Source organism: Peromyscus eremicus, chromosome X (genome assembly GCF_949786415.1).
Source record: "Peromyscus eremicus chromosome X, PerEre_H2_v1, whole genome shotgun sequence".
Lineage (NCBI taxonomy): Eukaryota > Metazoa > Chordata > Mammalia > Rodentia > Cricetidae > Peromyscus > Peromyscus eremicus.
The window spans coordinates 88,640,916-88,667,016 of record NC_081439.1 but is presented as its reverse complement, the minus strand read 5'-3'; the positions used below and the strand labels follow the sequence as shown (position 1 = coordinate 88,667,016).

General features: G+C 44.7%; 1 protein-coding gene across 5 annotated transcripts in view; it reads left to right on the top strand.

The window, feature by feature from the left end:
* Tsc22d3 (TSC22 domain family member 3) overlaps positions 1–22,632 on the top strand; it is a 63,058-nt gene extending 40,426 nt beyond the window's left edge. For 3 of the 5 annotated variants that reach the window (XM_059250184.1, XM_059250186.1, XM_059250185.1), the window contains exons 3-4: positions 19,899–19,950; positions 21,034–22,632. In XM_059250184.1, the coding sequence (XP_059106167.1) occupies positions 19,899–19,950; positions 21,034–21,264 (283 nt within the window). In that variant the 3' untranslated portion in view covers positions 21,265–22,632. Of the gene's footprint in view, positions 1–18,770; positions 19,202–19,441; positions 19,554–19,898; positions 19,951–21,033 lie in introns of those variants that run through there. The other 2 variants (XM_059250187.1, XM_059250188.1) reach the window with 2 other exon arrangements.
* Positions 22,633–26,101: the final 3,469 nt, after the last annotated feature.

Below are 26,101 nucleotides of genomic sequence, written 5' to 3'. Positions count from 1 at the left end.
GAGACAATCCAGACCAAGGCAATGCCATCACCTTGGATAGGAGCAGAACTGTCATGTCTCTGTTCTGCTGTCATGAGACTCATTCCCCTACCTACCCCTGGGTTTTCAAAACCTAGGAACTCTTAATGCTAGGTGAGGGGTCCAGATTGCTCCAGATGAGAAAGATTTGTGAGTGTGATCATACAGAGGGAGCTGATTGCTTGTGCTGAGGAAACTCAAAAGTGTGCTCCATGCTTCCTCAGTCTCTCAGATCCCTGGGGGAAAGGTGAGGTCACCAGAGAAACTCAGTGGCACTAGACCAGAGAGAACTGAAAGCACATTGTAGCATGCAGCTCTTGGAAATTAAGTAAATTGTTCTATTCTCCCGGTTGAGAACTGAAGGGGAAGATAGGTGGGAAGAACAGACGGGCAGGAATGTAATGGTGGAGAATGCAGTTGTCTATGGCTGGCAAGATTTCACTGGAACCAAAGCAGACTCCACCAAAATATCTCCCTCAGCCTATGTAACCAAACAATGATATGTTTCTTGAGCACATGCTGGGTGTTCCCCATTGTGCTAAGCCTTTGTAGCTGATTTTCCAGTCTAGTCTAGTCATTACCCCCTAGAGTCCCTTCCTCTTTAATGCTTTGATGGGGAAAGCCTTAGATCAGTGCTAGGAAAGCAGGGCCACAGACAAAGTGGAGAGGTAGAGAGCATGGCAAGAGGCTCTTGTATGGTGAAGGAAGGTCTAAAGGGACATGATAGGTGGTAAGGTGGATGAGGGTTGGGCAGGAGATGCTCTTAAATAGAGTCCAGGCCTAAAAGGGAGAGAAGAGTTAAGAGAGGGAAGAAAACAAGCCTAGGACATGTGGGTGGATTTTGGGTGTTTTGTTTATTTGTTTGTTTAAGATACTATCATGGACCATGGGCAAGGGGAAGCAGCTTAACATCTAATAACCATCCAAGTCCTTGCCCTTTAGAAAATCTCTTGTTCTTTGGCTGGTCTGTGTCTGTCTCTCTCTCTCTCTCTCTCTCTCTCTCTCTCTCTCTCTCTCTCTCTCTCTCTCTCTCTCTGTGTGTGTGTCTCTCTGTCTCTCTCTCTCTCTCTCACACACACACACACACACACACACACACACACACGCACACACACACACATCTTAATTTTCATTACAGCCCTGCCAAAGCTGATAGAACAGAGATAACTATCTCCATTTCACAGATGAGAAAACTGAGACACAGGTTAAAACACAGAGATTACACAGGCCATTTTAATGTCAGAGATGGGACCACAACTTTCGTCAAAGCAAAGGTCAGAATTAGTCCAATGAGTGGCCTCCTTCACAGTATTGTTTCAGTAATTCTGGGAAGGGCATCTACCCAATCAAAATCAATCAACCTCCCCTCTCTCCCTCCCTCCCTCCCTCCCTCTCCCTCTCTCTTCTCTCCCTCTTTCTTTGAAGATACCTTAATTTCACTCTTCTAGTTGTTCCTTCTGTTTGGATTTAAACTGTAGCCCATTCGAAATAAAAGAGGCTACTGAAAGCAAGAGTAGGGAGGGCAAGGAGAATGTCTCAGCACCTCAGAATCTGGGGATGTTCCTAGTGGACTTGAGCCATGGTTCCTGTGGAGTAGGGCAGGGAGTATATTGGGAGGGAAGGAACCCAGTAGTGGCTGGCAAGCCTCCTCCACCATTTGCATAAGCAGTGGAGAAGGAGCTGTGTCTGAGTAAATGCAGGCAATACTGGGAGGGAGCAAACCTGTCCAAAAGCAAGGCTGGTCTCAGACAGCTCTAAAGGGTGACTGCACCAACCAGCTAAGTCCTTGGAAAGAGGTTTGGGGAAGACATTCATGTAGCCTTTGTGTCGAGAAGGGAAAAAAAAAAACCCTGGCAGTAGCTAGAGAAGGAAGCAGATTGGCCTAAGAAGCTGGAATTGTGGAGGGGCAGAGTCGGGGAGCTATTCAGGGAGCTGGCCTGGAGCCACGGGCCAGTCCCAAGGGGGTGAGCAGAGGCTTGAGAGCTCCGGGACCAGGTCCAACTCCTGACCTTGAGTCACCATGCGACTCGGCACTTTTCCTACCTCAGCCCAGACACCCATCAGGTCTCTGTTATTTTGGCTTCCTGTTTTACAGAAAACTATATAGAAGTTACTCCTCTGGCTTCTCCTCCTGACTGACCCCAACTTTCCTACAACCCTCATACCACCCCTTCCACCTAATCCAGCATCCTGCAAACTTCTTGGGCCTCTATAAGTTCATTTTGCTCCTTTGGTTCCCAGAAATTATCCCTGCACGGTACCGACTATTCGTGAACCAAATGGTACAGCTATAACCTAGTCCTGTAAGCAAGGGCCTGACAATCTCACCTGGTTTGGGGCCTCTTGACTCAAAAGTATACCTCAAAATTGTGGTAATACTGTGTTCCCCAATATATTGTGCACCCTAATAAAATTATCTGGGGTCAGAGAACAGAACAGCCACTGGATTAGACATAGAGGCCAGAAAATGGTGGCACACACGCCTTTAATTCTAGCATTCCAGAGGCAGAGATCTGTCTGGATCTCTGTGAGTTCAAAGCCACACTGGAAACAGCCAGGCATGGTGACACATGCCTTTAATCCCAGGAAGTGATGGCAGAAAGCAGAAAGGTATATAGGGCGTGAGGATCAGGAACTAGAGCCTTTTTAAGCGTTTAGCTTTTAGCAGCAGTTCAGCTGAGATCCATTTGGATGAGGACTCAGAGGCTTCCAGTTTGAGGAAACAAGATCAGCTGAGGAATTGGCAAGGTGAGGTTGGATGTGGCTTGTTCTGTTTCTCTGATCTTCCAGTGTTCACCCCAATACCTGTCTTCAGGGTTTTTTTTTTTTATTAATAAGACCTTTTAAGATTCATGCTACAGAAAATCACTGCATCTGAGACCAGGGCAGAAAGTGTTAGAGCTGGTGTCAAATATAAAAGTCACTTTTGCTATTTATTCAGTCACTCTGTTTGTTGAGCATATACTATGTGCCAGATGCTGCTGTGGGTACTGAAGATATTCTGCTGGAGTTTATGGATCTCAGTCTACATAGGTGTGTCATTTATGAAAGAATCACCCATAAATTTGTAGCCCTGGCCCTCTCATCTTAGTTTAAGGGAATTTGGTCTCGAAATGGTTATAGGACTTTTCAAAGTTGTTTTGGTAGCAAGAGACAACCAGACTCAAACTCAGCTTTCCTCGCTACTATTCCAGCACATTTGTGCTATGTTCTGAAAAGAATATAGTAAAACTGTAAGAGAATAGTGTTATTTATCCCTATACATATACTCAAACTTACCTTCTGTGAGAGTACAGCGTGGTCTTCTTGGCAGTATTTAAAAATTGCTGATATGCATTTTCTTCCACCTTTGCCACCCTCATCTGAAATTATACTATTGTCTTACCTCTTTGGAGTAAAGCACCTGTGATCTGACCAGGGAAAACACAAACAAATTTCTGTAATTTGTCCTTTAGGGCTAGCCTAAATGCTAGCTACACTTGGTTTATGGAAGGCAGACCTGGAGTTTTCCTGAAAGCAGCATTGCAGTGGAGAGGCCAATGCCCAACCAACCCTGAAACTCCCAGGCAGTGGGAGGTCAAGGACACAGGTCACTTGAGGATAAAAGCAAGAGGAAGGTACCTGAAAAAGAAGCAGGAAAGTTCTAAACACAGGCTCCTACTTGAGTTTAGCCTGGGGGACCAACCCTGCAAAGACACTGTGATGGGTGACAGTTTGTTTCAAAGTACATGTTTACCTTTGCTCTTTCCTTATACTGTATTACATTCAGTCTTTTGTCCCTTCTACCTGGCCTCCTGGGTAGTTTGCACCTGTTTGCCATTTCCAAATGGCCAGTCACTGTATTAAAATGCAGAGCTATTCCATCCTAGAGGGGCTCACTTATTCTGGGATTCCTTCCTGTTCTTGATAAGGACCTCTTCCCAGTTCCCATGCAGCTGTGATGAAAGGAATTCCCCAAAAAGTGACATTGGGTATAAGTTACAGTCACTGCCAAGAACACTCCTCAAAGAAAGATACAAGGGACTGGAGGTATAATAGGTTAGTGACATAGTGCTTTACTGCAAACAAGCCACCACTAAAACTCACAGTGCACAGTTAGAGACAAGCCAGTGCTTTGGAATAGAATACCAAAGATTCTTATCTGGCCTATGCCACCAGTGCTCTGCAATTCCAGGAAAGTCATTCAGTGGTTTAACATCTCTGATTCTCATCCATACAATAGTCCTAAGATCATATAGTACCCAGCTACTAAGACTGTTGACAAGATTCAAAATGCTGAGGGGATAAACCAAAACCAAAAGTAGATACTGCTCTTAGGATAGGTAATCTGGACTTGAGAGCTGTTGCTTTTATGGTTTGGACCAGGTGAGGCTTTGGGGATCTCCCATTAGATGAAGAAGGCCTTCAGATCTTTTTACTCCTATGCTTTTCTTATATCCATTTTGCTTTAAACAAGGCCCACCTGCAGGGCATCCCTTTGCTGGTGATTCAGGGGTGAGAAACATTCCACTCACCTATTTTAAGCTGTTCTACATTTTCTACCCCTGAGGTAGATGTGTTTATGCAGGGGAGGACAGTCCCAGTCAAAACAAGATGAAAATACACTGCTGGCTGGGAGCCCCAGGCTAACTGGTTTCAGGTCCTCTCCCAGCTGTCAACACCTCACAACAGTGCCCTAGGGGTGGGAGGACACCCAAACTACTCCCTTGCCTCCTTCTGGGGGTCCATCTGGGTCTGATGTATTCTGAGTTATCTCCAAGTTGCCCTCAAAGACCATAAAGTTCATTGCCTTTATACTGCCCCTCACACATAGTTTGGTTTCTTGACAACTAGTCTTGAATACCTTGGCTCACTCTGCATGTCCTAGGCCACCAGATAAGCAGTATTCTTTCCAACTCAGACCAAGCTAAGATCATCACCTTCCTTCCTTGAGAAAAACTATAAGGGTTTTCTCTCTGAAAGGCCTTTCATTTTAACAGAATGCTTGAAGGTTTCAAAACCAAGGATGACATTGACAGAGAGAATTGCCTTTATCTTAGTGGATGTTAGGATATTTTTATCTAGATGGGTTTTCTCTCTCCCTCCCATTCCATCATTCAAGTTATACCACTGTCACTCAGGCCTGCTAGCCCTAAATCCCTCTTTGATATTGGTGCCAGTTGAGATTTGGCTGCCCTGCTCCTGGACTTTTATCACCCTCTACTGCTCCCTGTGGATGACCTGTTTCCAACTGACTCAGCCCCTTTAGCTAAAGATGGAAACTGACTGAGAACCAAGAGTACATACTCAGGCGAACTGCCCCTTTTATTTATTTAAGTAGTTGGGCCTTGCTTACAAGTTATTAGTGGCCGCTTACTCAGTTAAACTGTATTTTTGTTTGCAAAGAATGTTTGATTTTCAAGGGTTTTTCATGTATTAACTGTAGAATTATCTCAGACAATGAGGATTACAAAGTTTAAGTGTTAATGAAAGGCTGATACATTAATTTGCCTGTAGTTCTTCCTCACTGAAGCTATTAGCAATATTCTAATTTTGAATCTCTATGCAGTTAGAATAGGCATTTGGAAGTGAAGCTGTGGGGCTTCACATTAAATTTTACACTTTCAGTATTAAGTATGTATATTTTATGTACTTATACACCAACAGAAACAAACAAACAAATCCATGGCAGAATTAGAACTAGGAAAACAGCTTTATATACTCTTTCATAACTTGGATATTACTTTTCATAATGGACATTACCTACATTTAGTCCTTCGTCACCCCCTTGTTCTTAGTCTTTCTTGTTCTCTTTTCTTCATGTTATGTTGTTCTCACATGGACATTTATTTACATAGATACGTATATTGTTGGCTAGGTTCTGCATGTGAGAGAGAACATACTTTTTTTTTCTTTCTGAGATTTTGTGGCCTTGGTTAATATTATGCATCCTAATGTACGTATTGATGCCATTTTCATATCAATTCCTCAAACTATCTTCCTCTACATAATTGGTGTAAATAACTTCTGAAGCCATGAGAACAAAAATATAAACCGGAAAGAAAGTTTGAAACACTACCAAAAGACTTGCATAATTAGAGAGCCATTTTTTTCTAGCCATTCTTTAGGATCATGGAATATATCACAGTCACTGAAAAGTTCCCTTTTCAGTCTCCAACAAATTAAGGAATGTGACCACCTACAGGTTTTCAATAAAGTCTAGAAATACAATACATATACACATACATATATTATATATATAATCATCTAGAACATCTTTGTTCTCTTAAAAATAAAGTGAAATTATCTGTTTCCAGACCTTAAGGTGTCCATAACATGTACACCCTGTGAGGCATTATATGAGAGGAAGAACATAGTTCCATTTTTATGGATGAGGATCTAACAACATGGGGTGTTTAGAACTCATCTGTGCTGTTTTCCAGCTGGCCAGTAGCCAACGTGGAAAAAAATACTTTGGTCTCCTGACATAATTTTCTTCTTGCTTGACAAAGTTTATTTAGGACAAATGTTAGAGTATCTCTCAAAAGAAAGTACATTAGGGGAATACCTCTCCACTCTTCTGTCATTACCATCCGTCTGAGGGACCAGTATCTGTATGTGGGCCAAACCCATTTTTGTAGCTGCCTTTAGAGGAATCACTGGCAACATAACAGATTCCTTTTGAAAATGTATCTCCTAACAGTACTCAGGCCCTTGTTTCCCAGGAAGTCAAAGGAGTACCTTTAAAAATCCCTTCTTAGCCATAGAGGTAATAACTGCCTATACTTGGCTATTCCTCAGTTTCCATATTTACTTTAGTTCTCTTGCAACTCTGTCAACAAACCCCACAGTATTATTAGTTTCAATAAATAACAGGATGTCAGAACTGTTGACCAGGATTCATTAGGTTGCTATTAGAGCTCTATTCCAGGATAGTGGGGCTAGTGTTCATCTTATTTTCAAGGTGTATGAACTTTGGCAAGAAGTTTTTCCTGGTTAGGCCCACAAACTCTGTTGTCTGTGGGTCTTAAAGGTTTCTTATGCTCACAAAACCTCCACCCACCATGACCCAGGCACTCCTGTCTTTGCTTATTGGCACAAAGATAAAACTATAAGTTGTTTTTTTTTAAAAAAAAATCTATGCTGGCACTTTGAATTTTTCACTTCTGTGCTTTATCCTTCACTTCTATGCTTTATCCTTACAGTCTTCTTGTGGCCTTTAAAAGAGGTCTGTACTTGAAAAGGTAACTTCACTACTTCACATGCATGTTGTCAGTAAGGGCTGAGAGCTGTTTATAATAGTAATACTTTTCATCACTATCTAACAAAATACCTCAGAGAACAACTACAAGGCCATTGTCTTTGGTTTCGTTGATTCTGGACCTATGGTTAGTCAGAACAACAATGGTGGAAGGAGCATGTGGCAGAGGCTACTCACCTAGTGGTAGACAGAAAACAGTGAAAGAAAGGGATGGTGGGGGCTGGAGAGATGGCTCAGAGGTTAAGAACACTGGCTGTTCTTCCAGAGGTCCTGAGTTCAATTCCCAGCAACCACATGGTGGCTCACAGCCATCTGTAATGAGATCTGGCTCCCTCTTCTGGCCTGCAGGGACACATGCAAACAGAACACTGTATACATAATAAGTAAATAAATCTTTAAAAAAAAAGTTTGAAGGGCTGTGGAGATGGCTCAGCAGTTAAGAGAGACTGCTACTCTTCCAGAGGACCTGAGTTCAGTTCCCAGCACCCACTTTAGGCAGTTCACAACTGCCTGTAGCAGTTTCCAGAAGATCTAATGGCCTCTTCCAGCCTCTGAGGGCACTCTTCCGTAATGGGACACATACACATGCGCGCGCATGCACTAAATCCTTTAAAAGAAAAAAAAAAAAGAAAGAAAGGGATGGTAAATGGTTATACTCTTCCAAGGGCAGGCTAACAATTACCTCTTTCTTTCCAGCTAGACCCCAACTCCTGAAATAGTGCCACCAGTTGGGGACCAAGCATTCAGCACATGAGTCTGTTGGGGGTAATTTCATAGTCAAACCACAATAACTAGTGTTTTAGGCTGGCACTAAGATTTTCCAGGTTTTTGACACCAAGTATGTCTCTTTTAAAGCCTCACCTACTACACTGTCTCAAGGAGCAACAGAAGAGAAAAAGTTAAAAAGATCATTCTGTTGATGGAAGGCAACAAGAAACTCCAAGCCTTGGGGAAAAGCATAGCCTTTGCTTATTTGTAAGCCCCAGAATATAGCAGTATAAAATAAAGATAAAAATAAATATAATGCCCAACAACAGGTCACAGATCAGATGCATAACACAGAGAGCAGTGAATTCCCCTCCTGTTACCCTCAAGGAGCGGGGAGTTGGTGAGCAGTGGAGGCAGCCTCCTGACCAAGGACAGACTCATAAATCATAACATAGGCTGATAGTGATAGTAAAAGTAGGTAAGTTTCAGCTGTGGATCAGGGTAGGGATGGGCCTGTGTGCAGCAAATAGTCCCTAACTAGTCTTTTGTAGTCAGTTCTAGCAAGTTACTGATGGGGAATGAGTCACATCCCTCTGGCAAACCTAGGAAATAGCCCAACCCACATTTGACTGGGTAAGATGGCAAGCATGGACCTTCAGTAGAGTTAGCATCTGTAAATGGAGTTAAGGTCTGTTCATTGACCGGAATAATACTCAGAAAAGTCAGACCCTTCCTATTCTCTGGTCTGAGTTCTCTGTTCCCCAGTGTGATGTCCCATTGCCAAGCCTCTTGAGCTTCACAGGCTGAGAAATCCCAAGACAGCTGTGAAGTACCTTAGAAAGAATCTATTTCTCATAACAGAGGCAAAGTTTTCCAATATTTAGATATAAATCAAAGTACTTCAGAAAGGCTGGCCATGTGGCACACACCTGTAATCCCAGCACTCAGAAGGCTGAGGCAGGATGAACTCTGCAGGTTCAAGGTCAACGTGGGCTACAAAGCAGGATCCAGGCCAGTCAAGACTGTATAGCAAGAAGCTGTCTCAATACCTCTCCTCCCTAAAAAAAAAAAAGACATTAAAAAAAGAGTAGGTTTGGGATTATCCCCCTAATAATAGCTCTCTTGTGGTCTGATCAAGTTTCTAAGAGTGAGAAACATGGAAAATTAGGTAGCTGGAATATGTTGAAGTGCATCATACAAAATAGATCTCATTATCTATCTATGGTACCACAGGAGCTATTTAGATAGGCCTTTTCTTGGCTCTCACCTTTAAGCCATGATTCGAGCAGTGACTTGATTTCAAGTGCTCTGTATTGCTATATTGCCACATACTGTGGCCTCATTACCTTACTGAGAGTCATAGGAAAGCTGGCAACCAAGGAGAAAGGTAGATGAGGCCCCTCTTGCCTGCCTATCTTTAGGAATCAGACTATGTGAAAGGCTGGAGAAGGAGGTGTTTGCATAAATGTATGTGTGTGTGCTTTGTGCTTCTCTTTCTTTCTGATAAGATGTGTACATTCTTTGTCAGCAGCCCTTAAAAACAGTGGAGAAGAGTTGCATCCAAATCACCTAAGAATAACCTTTCCCTTCTCATGACAAGAGCCAGAGAAACTCACTGGAGTGGCCCATCACTTTCCCTCCACGGCCACTATCAAGATTTATTTTCTGTGAGTCTAAATTGTGTTCTAACTTAGATTGGCCATTGACTACAGAAAGTACTTTGAACTCTTAGTGGCTGCATGTGGCACCTCTTTAGGGTTGCTTTGCATTGGCAAGGGAATGTTTCTAGTTCCTCAAAGTACGACTCCAGAAGATATCACTGAAACCCAGAGTCATGTTGGTAATGGTGGTCTTTATAGGCACCACAGTTGAAGGTCTGGAAAATAACCAAGATGAAATTTTTTTTTGTTTTTGTTTTTTTGTTTTTTTCGAGACAGGGTTTCTCTGTGTAGCTTTGCGCCTTTCCTGGAACTCACTTGGTAGTCCAGGCTGGCCTCGAACTCACAGAGATCCGCCTGGCTCTGCCTCTCGAGTGCTGGGATTAAAGGCGTGCGCCACCACCGCCCGGCTCAAGATGAAATTTTTTTTTTCCTCTGCCCTTCAAATCACACTCAAAGGTAGCCAATCACAGAAAGCACTTAAGCCAGGACTGGCCCTAATTAGAACTGTCCTCAGGAAGAACCTGTGGGAGTCATTCCTTAGGCATCCCATATGATTGATTGTGTACAAATGTTGCCTGTCTCTATTTCACCTTTATTTAAAAGACTCTCTCATAACGTATAATTGACAACTTTGAAAACTGTAATCCTGGCAGTGCCAAGGATTTCCTATTCCCAGCATGCAGTTCAGTGCTTAAAGCTGGTTTCTCTAGTGACCATCTGAATGCCACTCCAAGTTTCTTCTAAGATCCTGTCACTTGTGACTTCTTATACAACACATAGCTGGCTCTGAATGTCAGAATAGAGGCCATAACTTTTGACGCTGACTTAAACTCTAGAGTTTATGTTGTCTTGTCATATCTTGTCATCTTGCTACCCTTTGAGAACATAAGGAAGCTGGAAACAGCCAAGGAAGAGCAGAGGGATGGAGGGAGAGGGAGGCTGTGGAAGGAATGGCCTTCTTTCCCTGACTGTCTCCGGGAATCAGACTGTAAGAAAGGTTGAGAAAGGTGTTTGCATGGGTTAGGATATGAGAATGTGTGTTTTTCCTCTTTATTCCTGAGAAGGTGTGTGTATTCCTTGTCAGCATTTCTTAAACGTGTTGAGAAGCCTTCCTTAACCACTCCCATCACTCCTTTCAGTGTTCTCTGGCACTGTTCCCATGGTTAGGGGGCCCTGCCCAAGGAATAATTCGACCTATTTCTCTGCTTTCTGTTTTTTTTTTTTTTTTTTTTTTTTTTTTGTTTTTGTTTTTGTTTTTGTTTTTCGAGACAGGGTTTCTCTGTGTAGCTTTGCGCCTTTCCTGGAACTCACTTGGTAGCCCAGGCTGGCCTCGAACTCACAGAGATCCACCTGGCTCTGCCTCCCGAGTGCTGGGATTAAAGGCGTGCGCCACCACCGCCCGGCCTGCTTTCCGTTTTAAGAGCAGTGTACCCCCCTACTTCCCCACCAATTTCTGTATCCCCGCCACAGCCTCCCACTCCGTCTGGGCTGCCTTCTCACCATCCAGGAAGCCCCAGGGTAGGGTGTGGACAGACAAGACCCTTTGAAACCTGTGGAGCCTCTCTCCACAAGTTATAGAGTCCCACAAAAGAGGCCCAAGGATCCACCTCCAGTGACTGTTTGGTGAATAACTCTGCTGTGATGTAAAGGGGGCTTTACTGAGCACAATGTAAGACCCATTGTGGCTTTAGGAGCCGAAAGCCCTGAAGAGGCTGACATTATTAACCATCCTTATATTCCTTAGAGAACTTGTATCACTTCAAAGGTCACCTGTTCTATTGTGGGGCACACAATGGAGCCAGGTGTTCCACCTTAGAGCCTATGCCCTCTTTGCAAATCCCTTGCCTGCTAGCTGTGCCTCCCTGACAAGGTCCTCTGCCTTATTAGCAAGCCCCTTGTCCGTGTCTCTGCCACCCTAACATAGTCCTCTTGTTTTTTTTTGTTTTTTTTTTTTTTTTTTTTTTTTTTTTTGTCTCCTAAGCATTTTCAGTAGCCTCAAGTCATTGATGTACCAATCAAAGTAACCTTGGCAACTGCTAGAAAAAATGATTTGGAATTTTGGCTCTCAGGATGGCTTCACAGAGCAAAGTAGGTGAGAAGGCCCTGCTAGTGTCTCCTTGACCTGTATAAGCTGGGGCAGATCAACAAACACGGTTATCTGCTGTATTATACTCTTATTTTCCCCAGCCTCTGTAAGGCTACAGTGCACCGAGATTTTCAGAAAGCAGTTACTTGCCTTTGTGAATGTGTCTCTTGGCCTGGGGTTAGGGGTCCAAACAACCCCAGTACCTGCTTCATAAAGGATATGGAATGAGACTAAGACTGAGCTGGCCAAGGGAGAAAGGTCAACCATATGGCAGGGAGAAGTGAACCCCATTACAACCTTTCTTGGCACTGTCAGTCTCGGTGTCAGAGAAAACATAGATCCTACAAAAACTCTATATTTTGTGGCTGCTGTATTACCAGCTCCAGGAGGCAATGGCAAAAGAGAGGAGAGGATGGAAATAAGGAAACTTTACTCTTCACTTGGAAATCGTGCTGCCCAGAGGTGGGAGTGGTATGGTTCTCGTGAACTCCAAGCTACACTCCTGTGCCAAACCCTACTTCTTTGTTTTGTTTTGTTTTCTTTACATAAACCTTTCACCAAGGTCTAACAGTAGGGAGAACTTCTGAACATGCCACAAACTTAAGATACTCTAGAAGGAAGTCTAATTTATGTCTTGTATTGCTTTTTACCTGGGTTAATTTTACAAGCCTCTTTTTCAGGAAATTTACAGATACATTGGTAAGGGTGAAAATGAGAAGAAGGTTTGGAAAAATTATGGAGGTTGATTGCGCCTGCCACAAGGCTTACAAGGAAAGGAGACAGGCATAAATAGTGACACAAGGTTCATGAAATTCGAGATCCACTGGGGTTAACCTGCATTCCTGAATAAGTCATCAATATTTTCAGTCCTGTTGAGACTCCAATACAAGACCTCCCCATAGTTAGCCATCAGAGTTGGGGTAATGAAGGTGATTTAACAAGAGCACTGTTTACTTCTGTGAATGAGGGCAGCGGGGGATGAGGGCAGAATGCCTTGTTTAAATGGAGTTCAGTTCTGCCTCCTATCCCTATGTCACTCAGAGATTGTTTGTGAAGCTCACATGGGACCCTGTCCAGGAGGGAGCTGAAAGGCACAATTCATTGCTCTTGCCATCATCCAGTGCCAGGGTGTGCCCCAAATCATTTGCTAGAGCTGCTTCTCCAAGAGAGTATCCATCTTTCTACCAGGAGTCTCCTTGCTCCCCCCCAACACCACTGCCTTCTGCATTTGCATCTACATCCTCCCCACTTTCCTGCCCAACAAAGTTAAGGGTCTGGGTTCTGGCCATGCAAGGCAATTCACATGATCTACAGAGAACAAGGCACTTTCACTGTCACCGTCTTTTCTTCTTGCTTCCCTCCTTCTGCACTTTGGGGATTTTCCATGAAGTCAAAATAACTATGTAAGTGGCAGTGGCCTTCCTGTCTATAGTCTCCCACATTGGAGTGGAACCAGAGGGGAAGAGAGAAGATAAGAAAGAAACAAGAACAGATTATACCATGGCATTTCAGCCTCCTTATTCCCCCAGCCTCTTCAGAAAATGGGACAAGTAAGTAACCAGAACTAGGTAGAGCCTCCCACAGAAGGGGCTCTGGTGGAAGATTAAGTGGGGAGGGATGGTTTTTGACCCGTCCCATTAACACTGTACTAATGCTCAGGCGCTCAATATCCTTTTTGTATTTCCCTTTCTAGCTCCTAACCCAGTGTTTATTTTGTGGCTGGTCCCACACCTCTCGCATCATGTCCTTTTCCGCTTCTCCTGACATAGGACCCTGTGTTTTGCTAGTAATATTGCTGAATCCTTGGGTGGAACATTCCCTGTAGAAAATACGGAAGACTTGCCTATAAATAATTTCCTTCTGGCTGTGTGGTACACAATGCTTCAAGTGTGACAAAAAGGGAAGTAAGATGTTCCCCCTCACTGCCTCCTCCAACCTACCACACCCACCCGAGCCTGCTCTCCACCCTTTTGCAGCATGCTGAGATCCCATGTGAGGCTTCTGCTGCTAGGATTTTCCCCAGTTACCTATCTACTGTCCTGTGGGAACCCAAAGTAGCAGGGGCACTTGTCCTGATGACTTTGGCTTTTAAAGTAAAACAGACCAATGGGAATGTGAACATATTCTTCCAGCTCAAACAATAAACTACCTTACAGGGCCTCCTGAAATGAGGAGAGTTGACCTATCCTTATTACAACACCCTCCTTTAGGAAGTCACCCCTGAAGGAGGTAGGGCCATTTATATCTGCTTCATTGCAACGTACTATGGCATTAGGGCTAAAAGTAAAAGCCAGTGAAGGCCCTAGCTCATTAGCAGGTACTGCTGGTGTGCTAACTCCAGATCTAGGCTATATTTATAAGTTGTGGGATATAAAGAAGAGGCTTAGAAATATTTCTGAATGTTGATGTTGCTGGACTGTTGAAGCCTTGAGTTGCTAGTCCCTGTATGGAGTCCATTTGTGCAAGACAAAAGGATAAGATCAGCATTTTCCTCAGAAGTATTAGACTAGATAATGGATATAATGTACTGTGCAATCTTTCACCCACTCAAGAGTTAGTGCAACTGTTTTGAACAGAAGAGTTTTCTAGCATGCTGAGGGTTAACCAGAAAACTAACCATTTAGTCTCAACCCCCTCCCCCAATCTCCTTTGTCCTTGTTATTAGAAAATCTTTGTATAGAGACATTTACATCAGGTTTTTTTTCTGTATCTAACCCTGAGATCCAGTCATTTCTGGAAACTGAGATAAAGCCTACTTCTCACATAACAGAACTATGGGCATATAGCAGAAGAGAGATTGGTCTAAGTGTAGGCTGAATCCAAAGGATAGTGGGACAGTCAGAAAAAACAAAAATACAGCCAAGTTCTTGGTATAAACTTGTCCTTCCCTCCTTCCCTCCCTCCTTTCCTTTCCTTTCCTTTTTCCTTTCCTTTTTCCCTTCCTTTTTCCTTTCCTTTCCTTTCCTTTGACAAAGGTTCACTGTGTAGCCCTGGCTAACCTGGAACTCTCTATGTACACCAGGCTGGCCTTGAACTCACAGAAATCTGTCTGCCTCTGCTTCTGCCTCTGCCTCTGCTTCTGCCTCTTGGGATTAAAAGCATGTGCCACAATGCCTAGCTAATCCTATTTTCTAACTGACCTCAGTATAAAGACTAAAGCAAGAATAAGAAAAAAAATGGGGAGGTTTAACTAAGGAAGTCAGTAAGTGGGGGCCCAAAAACTTGAGGTTTGACTAGATTGTGATTGTTATTCTAAGACCACACGGTTTATTTGGAATAGTGTGTGCTCTGGAACTATATATTCATTCCTTTCTGGAACTACCAGTTTAGATTAGTAGCTCCCATTTCTTAGATTGACATGACTTTGAAGACTTCTCAACTGTATTTTGAACTGATCTAAATGAACATGGCCCTCTTCTAAAGCTCTTAGGGACAGTTTGAATGTTTTTCCAATCTCCAAGTGTCAGAAAAGCTGACTATGCTTAAAACTCAAAGTTTGGGGCTGGAGAGAGAGCTCAGAGGTTAAGAGCACTGGCTGTTCTTCCAGAGGTCCTGAGTTCAATTCCCAGCAACTACATGGTGGCTAACAACCATTTGTAATGAGATCTGGTGCCCGCTTCTGGCCTGCAGGGATACATGCAGGCAGAACACTGTATACATAATAAATAGATAGATAGATAGATAGATAGATAGATAGATAGATAGATAGATAGATAAATAACCTCCAAGTTGGCCTTAGAACCCCTTGTGTACCACCAATGTTGCAGAAATAGGACTCTAGTACAAATCTACTGACCTAGAAACACAGTTTGTTTTGTTTTTTTACTATACCAGCTAATGGATAATTGTGGGTCAGGAAGTAGATTTACTGAAAGAGCAGAGATTACTGAAGTTGGAGGAATGAATTGGAGGAGTCAGAGAAGGGTAAGGAGGAAAGAAAGGGTGAAGGGGAAATTCCTGTAGGATGCCAGCAACATTGGGCAAGGTAGCCAGACCTTCAGTTTCTTCATTTGTAAATGATAGTGATAGCGCCCAAAATGCAAGGTTTGTGTTATAGCCAGCACAGTGTCGGCCCATAACTGGTGCTCCATTAATGGTAGCTATTACAGTCAGTGAATCTCAAACTCAGCTTTTTTTTTATTTGAAGTATAATTAGTTAGCAATTCAATTCAACCTTGTGAGCAGCCCCCATTTCCTCTTTTCTCTTCTCCCCTCAAAGTACCTGGATATCTCTGTTACTGTTTCCAAATGAGGAAATACGCACTAAAATGGTTGTTTTACTTCTCTTGTACCCATTTTCCTGGTGATATTTTGCCCCTGCCAACCTGTCTTATCTCTACCTCCCACTGCCTTCTCACCATCTCCTTAGGAATCTTGGGATAAGTAGCAGTAGTTTAGGAAAAAATAACAAAACAATAAAAAAAAATCAACTCAGAAGTTCTTTCAGACTAAGAAAGCCCTAGGTGGCAGAGGGAAGATTCATAAATCAGGGAACTCCAAGAGCAGGTAAGCTGCTAATGTAAAAGGTTTCTTTCCTCTTTAGATAACATTCTTGATGACCTATAAATACTATCTATACTTTGTTCTCTCTGCCGCACACCACTTAGTGCAAACACCACATTCAGAGAGCCTGAAGTTAACAATGTCCTGAGGTTGGCATTATCTCCTACCTAAAATGGTATAAAATGGGCTGTGCAAAAGATTTGCTTGCATTTATTGGTCAGCTCTTTGCAACTGCAGTGGGCATTGAATTTGTTAGCATTGAAATCTACCAGTGCAGCCCTATTCTATAGCTGAAAACAGTGACTGTTTAGTGGCATAAATGCACTAAAAGCCAGGAGGAAGTCAAGGTCTTCAGATTGGACTTGGCTGGGGCCTTAGCCAGGGTGTCAGTACCAGGTACCTATCTAAGAAATATCCTGAAGCAAATAATTACCTCCTTTGCTGATAAGAGGTCCCAGTACTTTTCCAATAGAATGATTGCACTAGGTTATTTCATTGGACCATAGCTTGTGGAGCACTGATTTATGTGTACTTGCCTTAACACCATGCAAACTATGGTATATGTTGGTGGAACCTAATGTTCCTCTAGTCCTGGGTTGGTGTAAACAGTATTGGTGATTGCATCACTTACTCCTTTCTCTGCCCACGTTGTTTCTTATGTTTGCAGTTCTAATTTTGTCCACCAGGTGGCCTCTCATAGGAGGAGCAAGAAGAAAGAACCTCAAGGCTTAGGTGCCACCTCCTTTTTCATTCTTTTTCTTTTCTTCCTTTCTTTCTTTTTAATACCCAAAAGAATGAAAATATATTTTGATGCAAACATGTGTAATTAGACAACAGAAACCTCATTTTCTTATGGCATCATTAAGTACTCTTCAATGGTATATGTATAGTTGGACCCATTGCTACTGGACACTTAGGTCTACAACGTACCAGCTTAGTTTCCTGTAGTCTAAAGCAAACAGAAGTGGGTAAATAAAGGTGCATTTATTTATAGTTTGGCCAAATCCCCCCCCCCCCGATGGAGTTTCTCTTTGGATTTCTTGTATCTTTCATTAGTTCATATTTTATAGGAATGGTAAAACAAAAGTTGAAAAAAAAACAGGAACTATGCACATGTAGATGGAACTGTTATCAACACTTTGAGATTCCCAGGATGGGGTTGGAGATTTAGCTCAGTGATAGAGCATTTGCCTAGCAAGAACAAGGCACTGGGTTCGGTCCTCAGCTCCACCAAAAAAAAAAAAAAAAAAAAAAAGATTCCTGGGAGGCAAGTTCCTCTTGGTGTCAGTTCTTCAGGGTTCTCAGCTTGGGAACACCTGGAGAAATCCTAAATCTTCCTTTCCTCAGGGCTCCTGTTTACACTGTTACGTCATCACAGGGAGCTATTTTCCTGAGGCAGTTTATATGTAACTTTGATTTGTAGTTTTCTTCTTCAGCTTGCTGTTTATAAGAAAGATTAAGAAATGTTTTTTAAAACTAGTTAGCCAAGTCATGTTGGTACAGCCTATAATCTCAGCATTTGGGAGAATTGTGATTGGATGCCAGCTTGAGCTACATATACAAACCCAGCCTGTAAGTAAGTAAGTAAAAACAGGGCTGGAGAGATGGCTCAGCAGTAAGAGAACTGGCTACTCTTCCAGGGGACCCAGTCAATTGCCAGCACCCACATGGTTGCTCAAATCTTCTGTAACTCCAGTCCCAGAAGATCCCGTGCCTTTTTCTGGCCTCAGACACCAGGCACTCCTGTGGTACACAGACATACATACCAGCAAAAAAAACCCATACACATCAAATAAAAATAAATAGGGACATGAGCTCTCAGGTAATAGTGTTGAATGTATTTTCTTTGCAGAGTAGGGTGTAGAGACCAAAGAGAAAACGATTGACATCTGTGGTCAGTCCATTGCCAACTCCACTATGCTGTCTTCTTTCCACATCGTCTACCACCCACCTACTTCTCCCTAGTGTGTGCCCATCCCATCAGTTCTTGGGCACCCTTTCCCACATACACATACACTCACAGATTAGTGCAGACCTGTGAGTGTATCACATGCAGACCACCCATTATTCCCATACGTGTACTTCTCAAGGAAGAGATGAGTTAAGCAGGTTCTGGAGTTTGGACCAGGCTGGGTAAGCATCTGGCTGATGCTTTGCTGGACAGCTGCATTGCTGAGAGAGTGAACATACAGATGGAAAGTCTGTGTCCAAGGAAAGAGACTGACTGAGGGGGCAGTAAGCTGGAGAAAGTGAGACTCCCAATGGTGGGGGTGGGCATTCAGAGAGTGACAGAAGAGCATTGCAAAGCCAGTTAGAGCACATTGACTGGCACCGGGAAAGCTTTTAAATGCAGTACCGCCCTCTACTGAATGCTTTCTACCTCCTGCTAGAGCATTTCTTCTTTCTCTAGAAATGAGCTTCAGTTTGTTTTTTACCAGCCTCCAAAGTCCTCTTTGGAGATGCCAATTGGCACAAGAAAGTGCTGAACTGTTTACACTCCCTGACTAAGGTTCACGGAGGGGGATGTGGTTTAACTGGGCCACAAAGCCCAGTACAGGACTCATTTGCATGGCCCCTGACGCCATGTGACGCAGCCGGCTCCTCCTATATAAAGAAGTGGGAGCCGAAATTATCTCTGAGTCTGGGTTGGACTGGCGGCTGTGGAGTTTGTGACACACTTGGTGACACCCCTTGAGCCACTTCCCTTCAACTTCAGCTTGGAAGTGCCTGACTTGCTCAGGTTCTGCACTGCAGCCTTCCTCCTACGCCTAGCTCCAGGGCCGGACTGCGGCTCCAGAGCCTATCCCACAGCAGCGCGCCAGCAGCCGCCCAAACCAGCCACAGCTCCCGGGCAAATTGAATCATGAACACCGAAATGTATCAGACCCCCATGGAGGTGGCGGTCTATCAGCTGCACAATTTCTCCATCTCCTTCTTCTCTTCTCTGCTTGGAGGGGATGTGGTTTCCGTTAAACTGGATAACAGGTAACCACTAGCCCGAGCTCTCATGCTGAATTGAGGCGCGGAGCCGACAGGGGCTGGGCACCAAGGTGGATCTCAGAGCTCGCTAGCCTTGCTCTGGTCCCTGTTCCCCGCGGTGTAGCATCCTGGGAAGGGGCGGGAGTAGGGGACGCGGGGGGTGGGGGGGGGGTCACCTCCGTGCTGGGATCCGCCGGCGGAGCGTCCCTGCGGCTGCTGCGCGGTGAGAGCCAGCAGCTGCCTTGGTGAAGGCAAAAGGGAGGCGAGCTAGGCAGGGCTGGGGCTGGCTGTGCACAGTCTGGGAGAAGGCCGCAAGCTTCTGAATCGAGAAGGAATTCTTAGCTAGGTTCGGAGATCGGTAGGTTTGCCTGGGACCTTTGGGGCCCGCAGCAGGGGGGGTTCCCTCGGGCGCGCGCTCTATTGTTTGCAAATCGCCCTAAAGCAGGCCTCTGAGGCCCGGGCGCCTCAGAAACCGCGCGGGGCTCCAATCCGTTGGAACTCAGGGCGGCGCCCGAGCAAGGCTAGCGGGGTTAGAGAAGTGCAGCTTCCTGCAGGGGCTGGAGAGGGACCTAAAGACTAAAGTGCCTGGAACTCAGGCCAGGGAGGCTGGAGAGAGGAAGACCCTAGGCAGATGGAGGACTTCGGCCACAGCTGCCTTGGACTTAGAGTGAGTAATGGGTGGCTTTGCTTTTTGTCTTGGCAGTGCCTCCGGAGCCAGCGTGGTGGCCCTAGACAACAAGATTGAGCAGGCCATGGTGAGTGACATCACTGCGTCATTACCGTCCCCTGACTTAGCTGCAGCTTATGTAACTCTGGACAGGTCTGAGGGGGTGGATGCAAAAGCGTTTAGCCAGGACCCTAAGGAAAATAACTGCCAGCTTCCCATCCTCACTGGAGACCTTAGTACAATTAGCAGGATGCCTTTTAGGACATTCCCAGACTGCCCTTGCTACACCACCTCCCTTTTAACTCCTCCTCCATCCCAGGACTTTGCAGCAGCCTCTGGCTCCCTCCTGAGTGGTGCAAGGTGAGAGCTGCGACTCTTGGATTTGTCTGTCTCCTGCAGTTGGCAGGGGCCAGAGCTCATTGGATGCAGTTGCACTGCAGTGCCTCTGCAGATCCTGGGCTGGGGTCAGGAGTTGGGAGGAAACAGAAAGCAAAGCACCCCACCCTTTTGCTGGCCTGCTTCTTACTAGGTAGAGATCACACTCCACCAAACAGCAAAAATGCTGCAGAGGCTTGGGACTTCTTGCAGTGATAAGCTACTCAACTGTGCTGTGGAGCTTAATGTCACAGTTCCCTGTCCCTCAGTAAATTCAAAGGGTGTGGAAAATTCTGCCCCTTCCCCAGAGCAAGGTTCATGTATCCTATTTGAGTCTGCGAGACAACTGTGACTCGATGTACTGCGTTATGTGCAGGGGAGAAAATGCCAAAATAGATGGCATTTTTAGACCATCACAATTTCATATTATTGGTGAATGTTTATAAAGCAGATCAACAATGTGGGGGTGCACTGTAGGCTTCCCCCAGATTTGTGCCAGCAGCAGGACAAACTAAGAAAGGTCTTAACCTAGTCGGACTTGAAAGTCATTAGTAATTTGGAGGGTCTGGAACAAAGTTAGACTCCCAACCCTGGCATGGCCCAAATCTTGCACCTCTCCTAAACAAGAGTCTTAAGTGTGTCAGAGAAGAGGGCATGAAGACTTGAGCTTCAGGCACAATATGCTGTGTGAGGGTTGCATGGTGGTGGCATAAAGGTCAGTGCAGCAGATTGATAGCAGGGTGATAGTGCTGCGGAGGGGCCATGATGGCTAACAAATAGCTTTGTTCCGTGGCAGGATCTAGTGAAGAATCATCTGATGTATGCTGTGAGAGAGGAGGTGGAGATCCTGAAGGAGCAGATCCGTGAGCTGGTGGAGAAGAACTCCCAGCTGGAGCGTGAGAACACCCTCCTGAAGACCCTGGCAAGCCCAGAGCAGCTGGAAAAGTTCCAGTCCCGGCTGAGTCCTGAAGAGCCAGCACCTGAAGCCCCAGAAACCGCAGAAGCCCCTGGTGGTTCTGCGGTGTAAGTGGCTCTGTCCTCAGGGTGGGCAGAGCCACAACTTGTTCTACCTAGTTCTTTCCAGTTTGTTTTTTGGCTCCCCAAGCGTCATCTCATGTGGAGAACTTTACACCTAACATAGCTGGTGCCAAGAGATGTCCCAAGGACATGGCCATCTGGGTCCACTTCAGTGACAGACCCCTGACAAAGAGCAGGTCTCTGGAGACTGAGTTGCATGGGGCCTAGTAACCCCAAGCCAGTGAGCCTCTCATGCTACCGGGCCCCAGGGGCTTCCAGGGCCTGGGCAACTTAGTTACAGCTGGCAAAGGAGAAAGTAGTTTGAGATGTAATGCCAGTGTGCTCCAGAAAGTATAAGGGGTCTGTTTCTCATTTCCATGGACATCTTCCACAGCTTCATCTGACAACGACTGTTCCTATGAAGAAGCCACTTGTGTTTTAAGCAGAGGCAACCTCTCTCTTTTCCTCTGTCTTGCCCAGTCAGGGGCAGAGATGGGAGAGATTGAGCCAAGTCAGCCTTCTGTTGGTTAATATGGTATAATGCATGGCTTTGTGCACAGCCCAGTGTGGGATTACAGCTTTGGGATGACCGCTTACAAAGTTCTGTTTGGTTAGTATTGGCATAGTTTTTCTATATAGCCATAAATGCATATATATACCCATAGGGCTAGATATATCTTAGTGTAGTGATGTATACATATACACATACACCTACATGTTGAAGGGCCTAATCAGCTTTGGGAGTACTGACTGGTCCCTTATCTCTTAAAGCTAAATTTTGGACTGTGCTAATTTACCAAATTGATCCACTTTGTCCTTTAGATTAACTAAGTCTCAAGATATAACGAAGGGAGAGGGGGACCAGCCTCACAACGCAGCCACAGATGCCTTGCTGCTGCAGCCCTCCCCACCTGTCCACTGAAGACACGTGAAGTCCTCTTTTGAATGCCAAACCCACCATTCATTGGTGCTGACTACATAGAATGGGGTTGAGAGAAGATCAGTTTGGACTTCACATTTTTGTTTGAGAAGGTTTTTTTTAAATTGTTTTTGTTTTTGTTGTTGGTTTTGTTTTGATGTTGTTTTGGGTTTTTTTTTGTTTTTAGGGAGTGTTTTTGTTTTTTGTTTTTTTGTTCTTGTGGGAAACTTTGGGATTAATCAAAGGATGGAGTCCTGTGGTGGATAAGAGGAGGATAGTTTTGATCCCTTGGGGGGCTGGGAGATATACCCAGGAAGTTTGTGTAAGGAGGTTCTGTGACAGTGAACACTTTCCACTTTCTGACACCTTATCCTGCTGTATGTCTTCAGGATTTGGATTTTGATTTTTCAGATGTAGCTTGAAATTTCAATAAACTTTGCTCTTTTTTCTAAAAATAAACTCGGTGTCTGACTGTATACATAGACTGGGTGGGCACTTGCTAGAGGGAAAGTGTTTTGCTAGTCTGTCCAATGTTTGTTGAGCACCCGGGAAGGGTCAGACCTATGCTGCGTCCATGATGGTGTGTCATCCACATAGTCTCTACATAAAGAACATGCTTGTGCTCTTAGGCCTCTCCGTCCACATAAGGAAGCTGAGACTCAGCAATTTTAAGTAACTTGTCCAAAGTCACAGTTCTTAGGAAAATTTAGACTCAACATAGCCCTCCTAATCCGCCCTGCTCTATTATATGAGAGCTACAGAATGAGTGACTATTAATACCCAACTTTAGCTTGAGGGAAAATCTGGAAAAATACCCCCAAGAGCGCCCCAAAGAAACAGGTATAGTATACTTCTGAAGGAACAAGAGAGGAGCCCAGTTAACGTAGCTGAGCCTCTTTCTGCTTCTGAAACTCAATCACATAGTGCATTCTAATAATCCACTTGGAACCCTTGAACTTGACAAAGTAAAAGTGTTTGGGTGAGAAAAAGGAGACTGTGTGAGGTGGCAAAGCTATGTTCTTTTAGTCTGCTTTCCCACCCCACCTAGGAAAAGGTGCCTTCAATTCCTGCCTCTCCACTAGTTCTGAGAGTTCTCTCACAACATCCACCAGTGGTGTGGGCAAAGTCTATTGCACCTTCCCTCTGCACCTCGTAAGGGCTACTACTGCCCTTTCCTATCCACACTTCTCTGCAGTTACTGTGACTAACTATTGAAGAACATTGTGTCTCTTCTGCCACACCCTTGATTGGACTTAATTCTGGTCCAATTCTGAGCCTACTGTGTTCCCAAGGGAGTCACCCCTATGTCAGTTATTTCATTTAATCTGGGCTTCCTGTAGAACACACAGCTATTATTTAGACGCATGTAGTTGAACAGAATTTTATTTTTTCTTAAGTCATAAGCCTCAAGGTGACCAAGATGACTTGGCCCAATTCTGACCCAAATTAAATCAAAATGACATGCTTCCTTCTCCGTCACATTCACATATATTGGCCTGTTCTTTTCCAATTGTCAGAACTTTCCCCTAACACTACACATCTCTGCTTGCTGGCCTCCTGAGCCCTAATTTCCCTACCTAATTTCAGCTTGCTACTCAGGATACCAAATTCACTGTGTACACCTGTCAGTTTGGTCATGGTGTGCAGAATACACAGCTGTTGGCGTGGATACAAACTGAGGGCTATTGCCACATCCTCTCCCAAGCAGCCCTCATCTGATCTGGCTTTCTCAATCCTCATTCCCAAACCCCTTTCCCTGTAAAACAAGCTGAGGGAGTGTTAGACTATTCAGTACACCTATAGACTTCACACCTCTGCTTTCTAGCTGAAAAATAACAGATTAGAATAAAGAACGTTTGATCCATGTGCTATAGATTGGGGCTGGGGGCAGGTGGGTGAAGTGAGTGTGGTACATGTCTGTTATAATCTCAGCACCTGAGAGGTGGAGGCAGGCAGATAAGTTCAAAGACAGCCAGGGCTGCATGAGACCTTGTCTCAAAAAGGGAGGGGGCAGGAGAGGAAGAGGTCTGAGGGGGAGGGGGAATGAGGAGGGGCAGAAAGTCCATCAAACTCTCTGGTCAACAAGTACTTTCTGTACAAGAAAGGGGAAAAAAAACTTGCCCCACAGTCACTTAGTGGTAAAGAGAACAACTTTGTTCCCTAGGCAACCCCGCCTAAACAGAGACAAACAACTGCAGCCTTGGAGGCCACAGCGGTTACTAGACCAGATAAGAGGAACTTCAGGGGTTTGTTATTCACACACAGGAGCAACTCTGTTATTGTTGCTCCATATAAAACTAACCAGGGTGGAGAAGGGCTGAAAAACATTGCTCCTGGCCTTTCACAGCTTTTGAAGTTCTAGGCTCAGCTGGTCCCATCAGACTCAGAACAAGGAAACAAAAAACAAAAAACAAAAAAACGAGAGCTGAAGCCATAATCCTTCGGTTCTGGGCATGCCAACTTGCTGGGTGACCTCTGATCTACTGTCTCATCGATCCTCCTGGCAGTCCTCCTGGTATGATCACAAGAGCCCTGCTCTGTAACCTTCCTGAAGACAAAGCTGTGTTTACTGCCGGATAACAAGGCAGCTATGGGTTAGCTCTATTAAACAGACCAGAAAACTGAGAAGCAGAGGACTCTGTATAGCTCCCAGAGTTCCCACAGGCCTCAGGAGACAGCAGTTTCCCCTTGAAATGTCAAAAATACTCTCAGACCTTCAAATCCATAGTAGTTGAACTTTGAATCTTTACTGAGAGGAAGAGGGAAAAGGAGATGATGAAGGAGAAAGCAAAGAACAGAATTGTTGAATTCAATGTGGCCTTTTAAAGAATTGCTTGTATTTATCCATGAAAGCAGAGACATCCATTTGAATACTAAAACAGTAATGCATATGCTAGCTAGCTAGGTTTAGACACACACACACACACACACACACACACACACACACGCTCGCGCACACTCACGCACACGTGCGCGCGCGCACACACACAGTGGGACTAGATGATTTACACAAGGGGCTGCCTTGGGTACAAGGAGCAAGGCCCCCAGGCTCGGGACAAGCACAGAAGAAGCTACTTGGGAGGGAGGCCTCCTGGAGAGCCAGTGGGGACTGAGTGGAGGGAGAGGCAGGGCCACTTGCACCTGGAGTATAGAAAGAAAAATAGGAGAAAGCAGGCAGGAAAGAAAGTGCAGGGCCCACTGGCTCCTGGGCTGTTTTCAAGTTGTACTAACATAATCATCCTTATTCGGGGAAACTCTTGCCTTCAAATCTTATCTTTTCTCCTCCTAGCAGGCCAATTACAGCTTGAGAAAAAGCCCAGTCCCTGGGAGAGGGATGCAGAGAAACCCACTCAGATACAAACACTGAGCATTTAAATTCCCCCACTCCTGGATCAGTCAAGGCCTTACCAGGGACTCTATCAGTTCAATATTCCAAGAAGAAACAGTTTCTAGAAAGGAGCTGGCTGGAAGAGGCAATGATCGAAATCATATCATCACTTACATGACAGTTTATGTCACATACCATTATAATCCATTTTATTGACTTTTAAAATCATCTCCATGAGCCTATGAGGTATGTCCTATTAAGATCCCTGTGTAAGCCGGGCGGTGGTGGCACACGCCTTTAATCCCAGGCACTCGGGAGGCAGAGCCAGGCGGATCTCTGTGAGTTCGAGGCCAGCCTGGGCTACAGAGCAAGTTCCAGGAGAGGCGCAAAGCTACACAGAGAAACCCTGTCTCGAAAAACCAAAAAAAAAAAAAAAAAAAAATCCCTGTTTAGACACAGTGTAGCTCAGTGGTTGAGAGCACACCCAGTACAAATAAGGCCCTGTGTTTAATCTCTAGCCAAAAACCACCAATAATAAACATTCCATGAGAAAATGGGAACACTAAGTAAGGTACAGAGAAGCTAGGTCCCTTGGCCAAA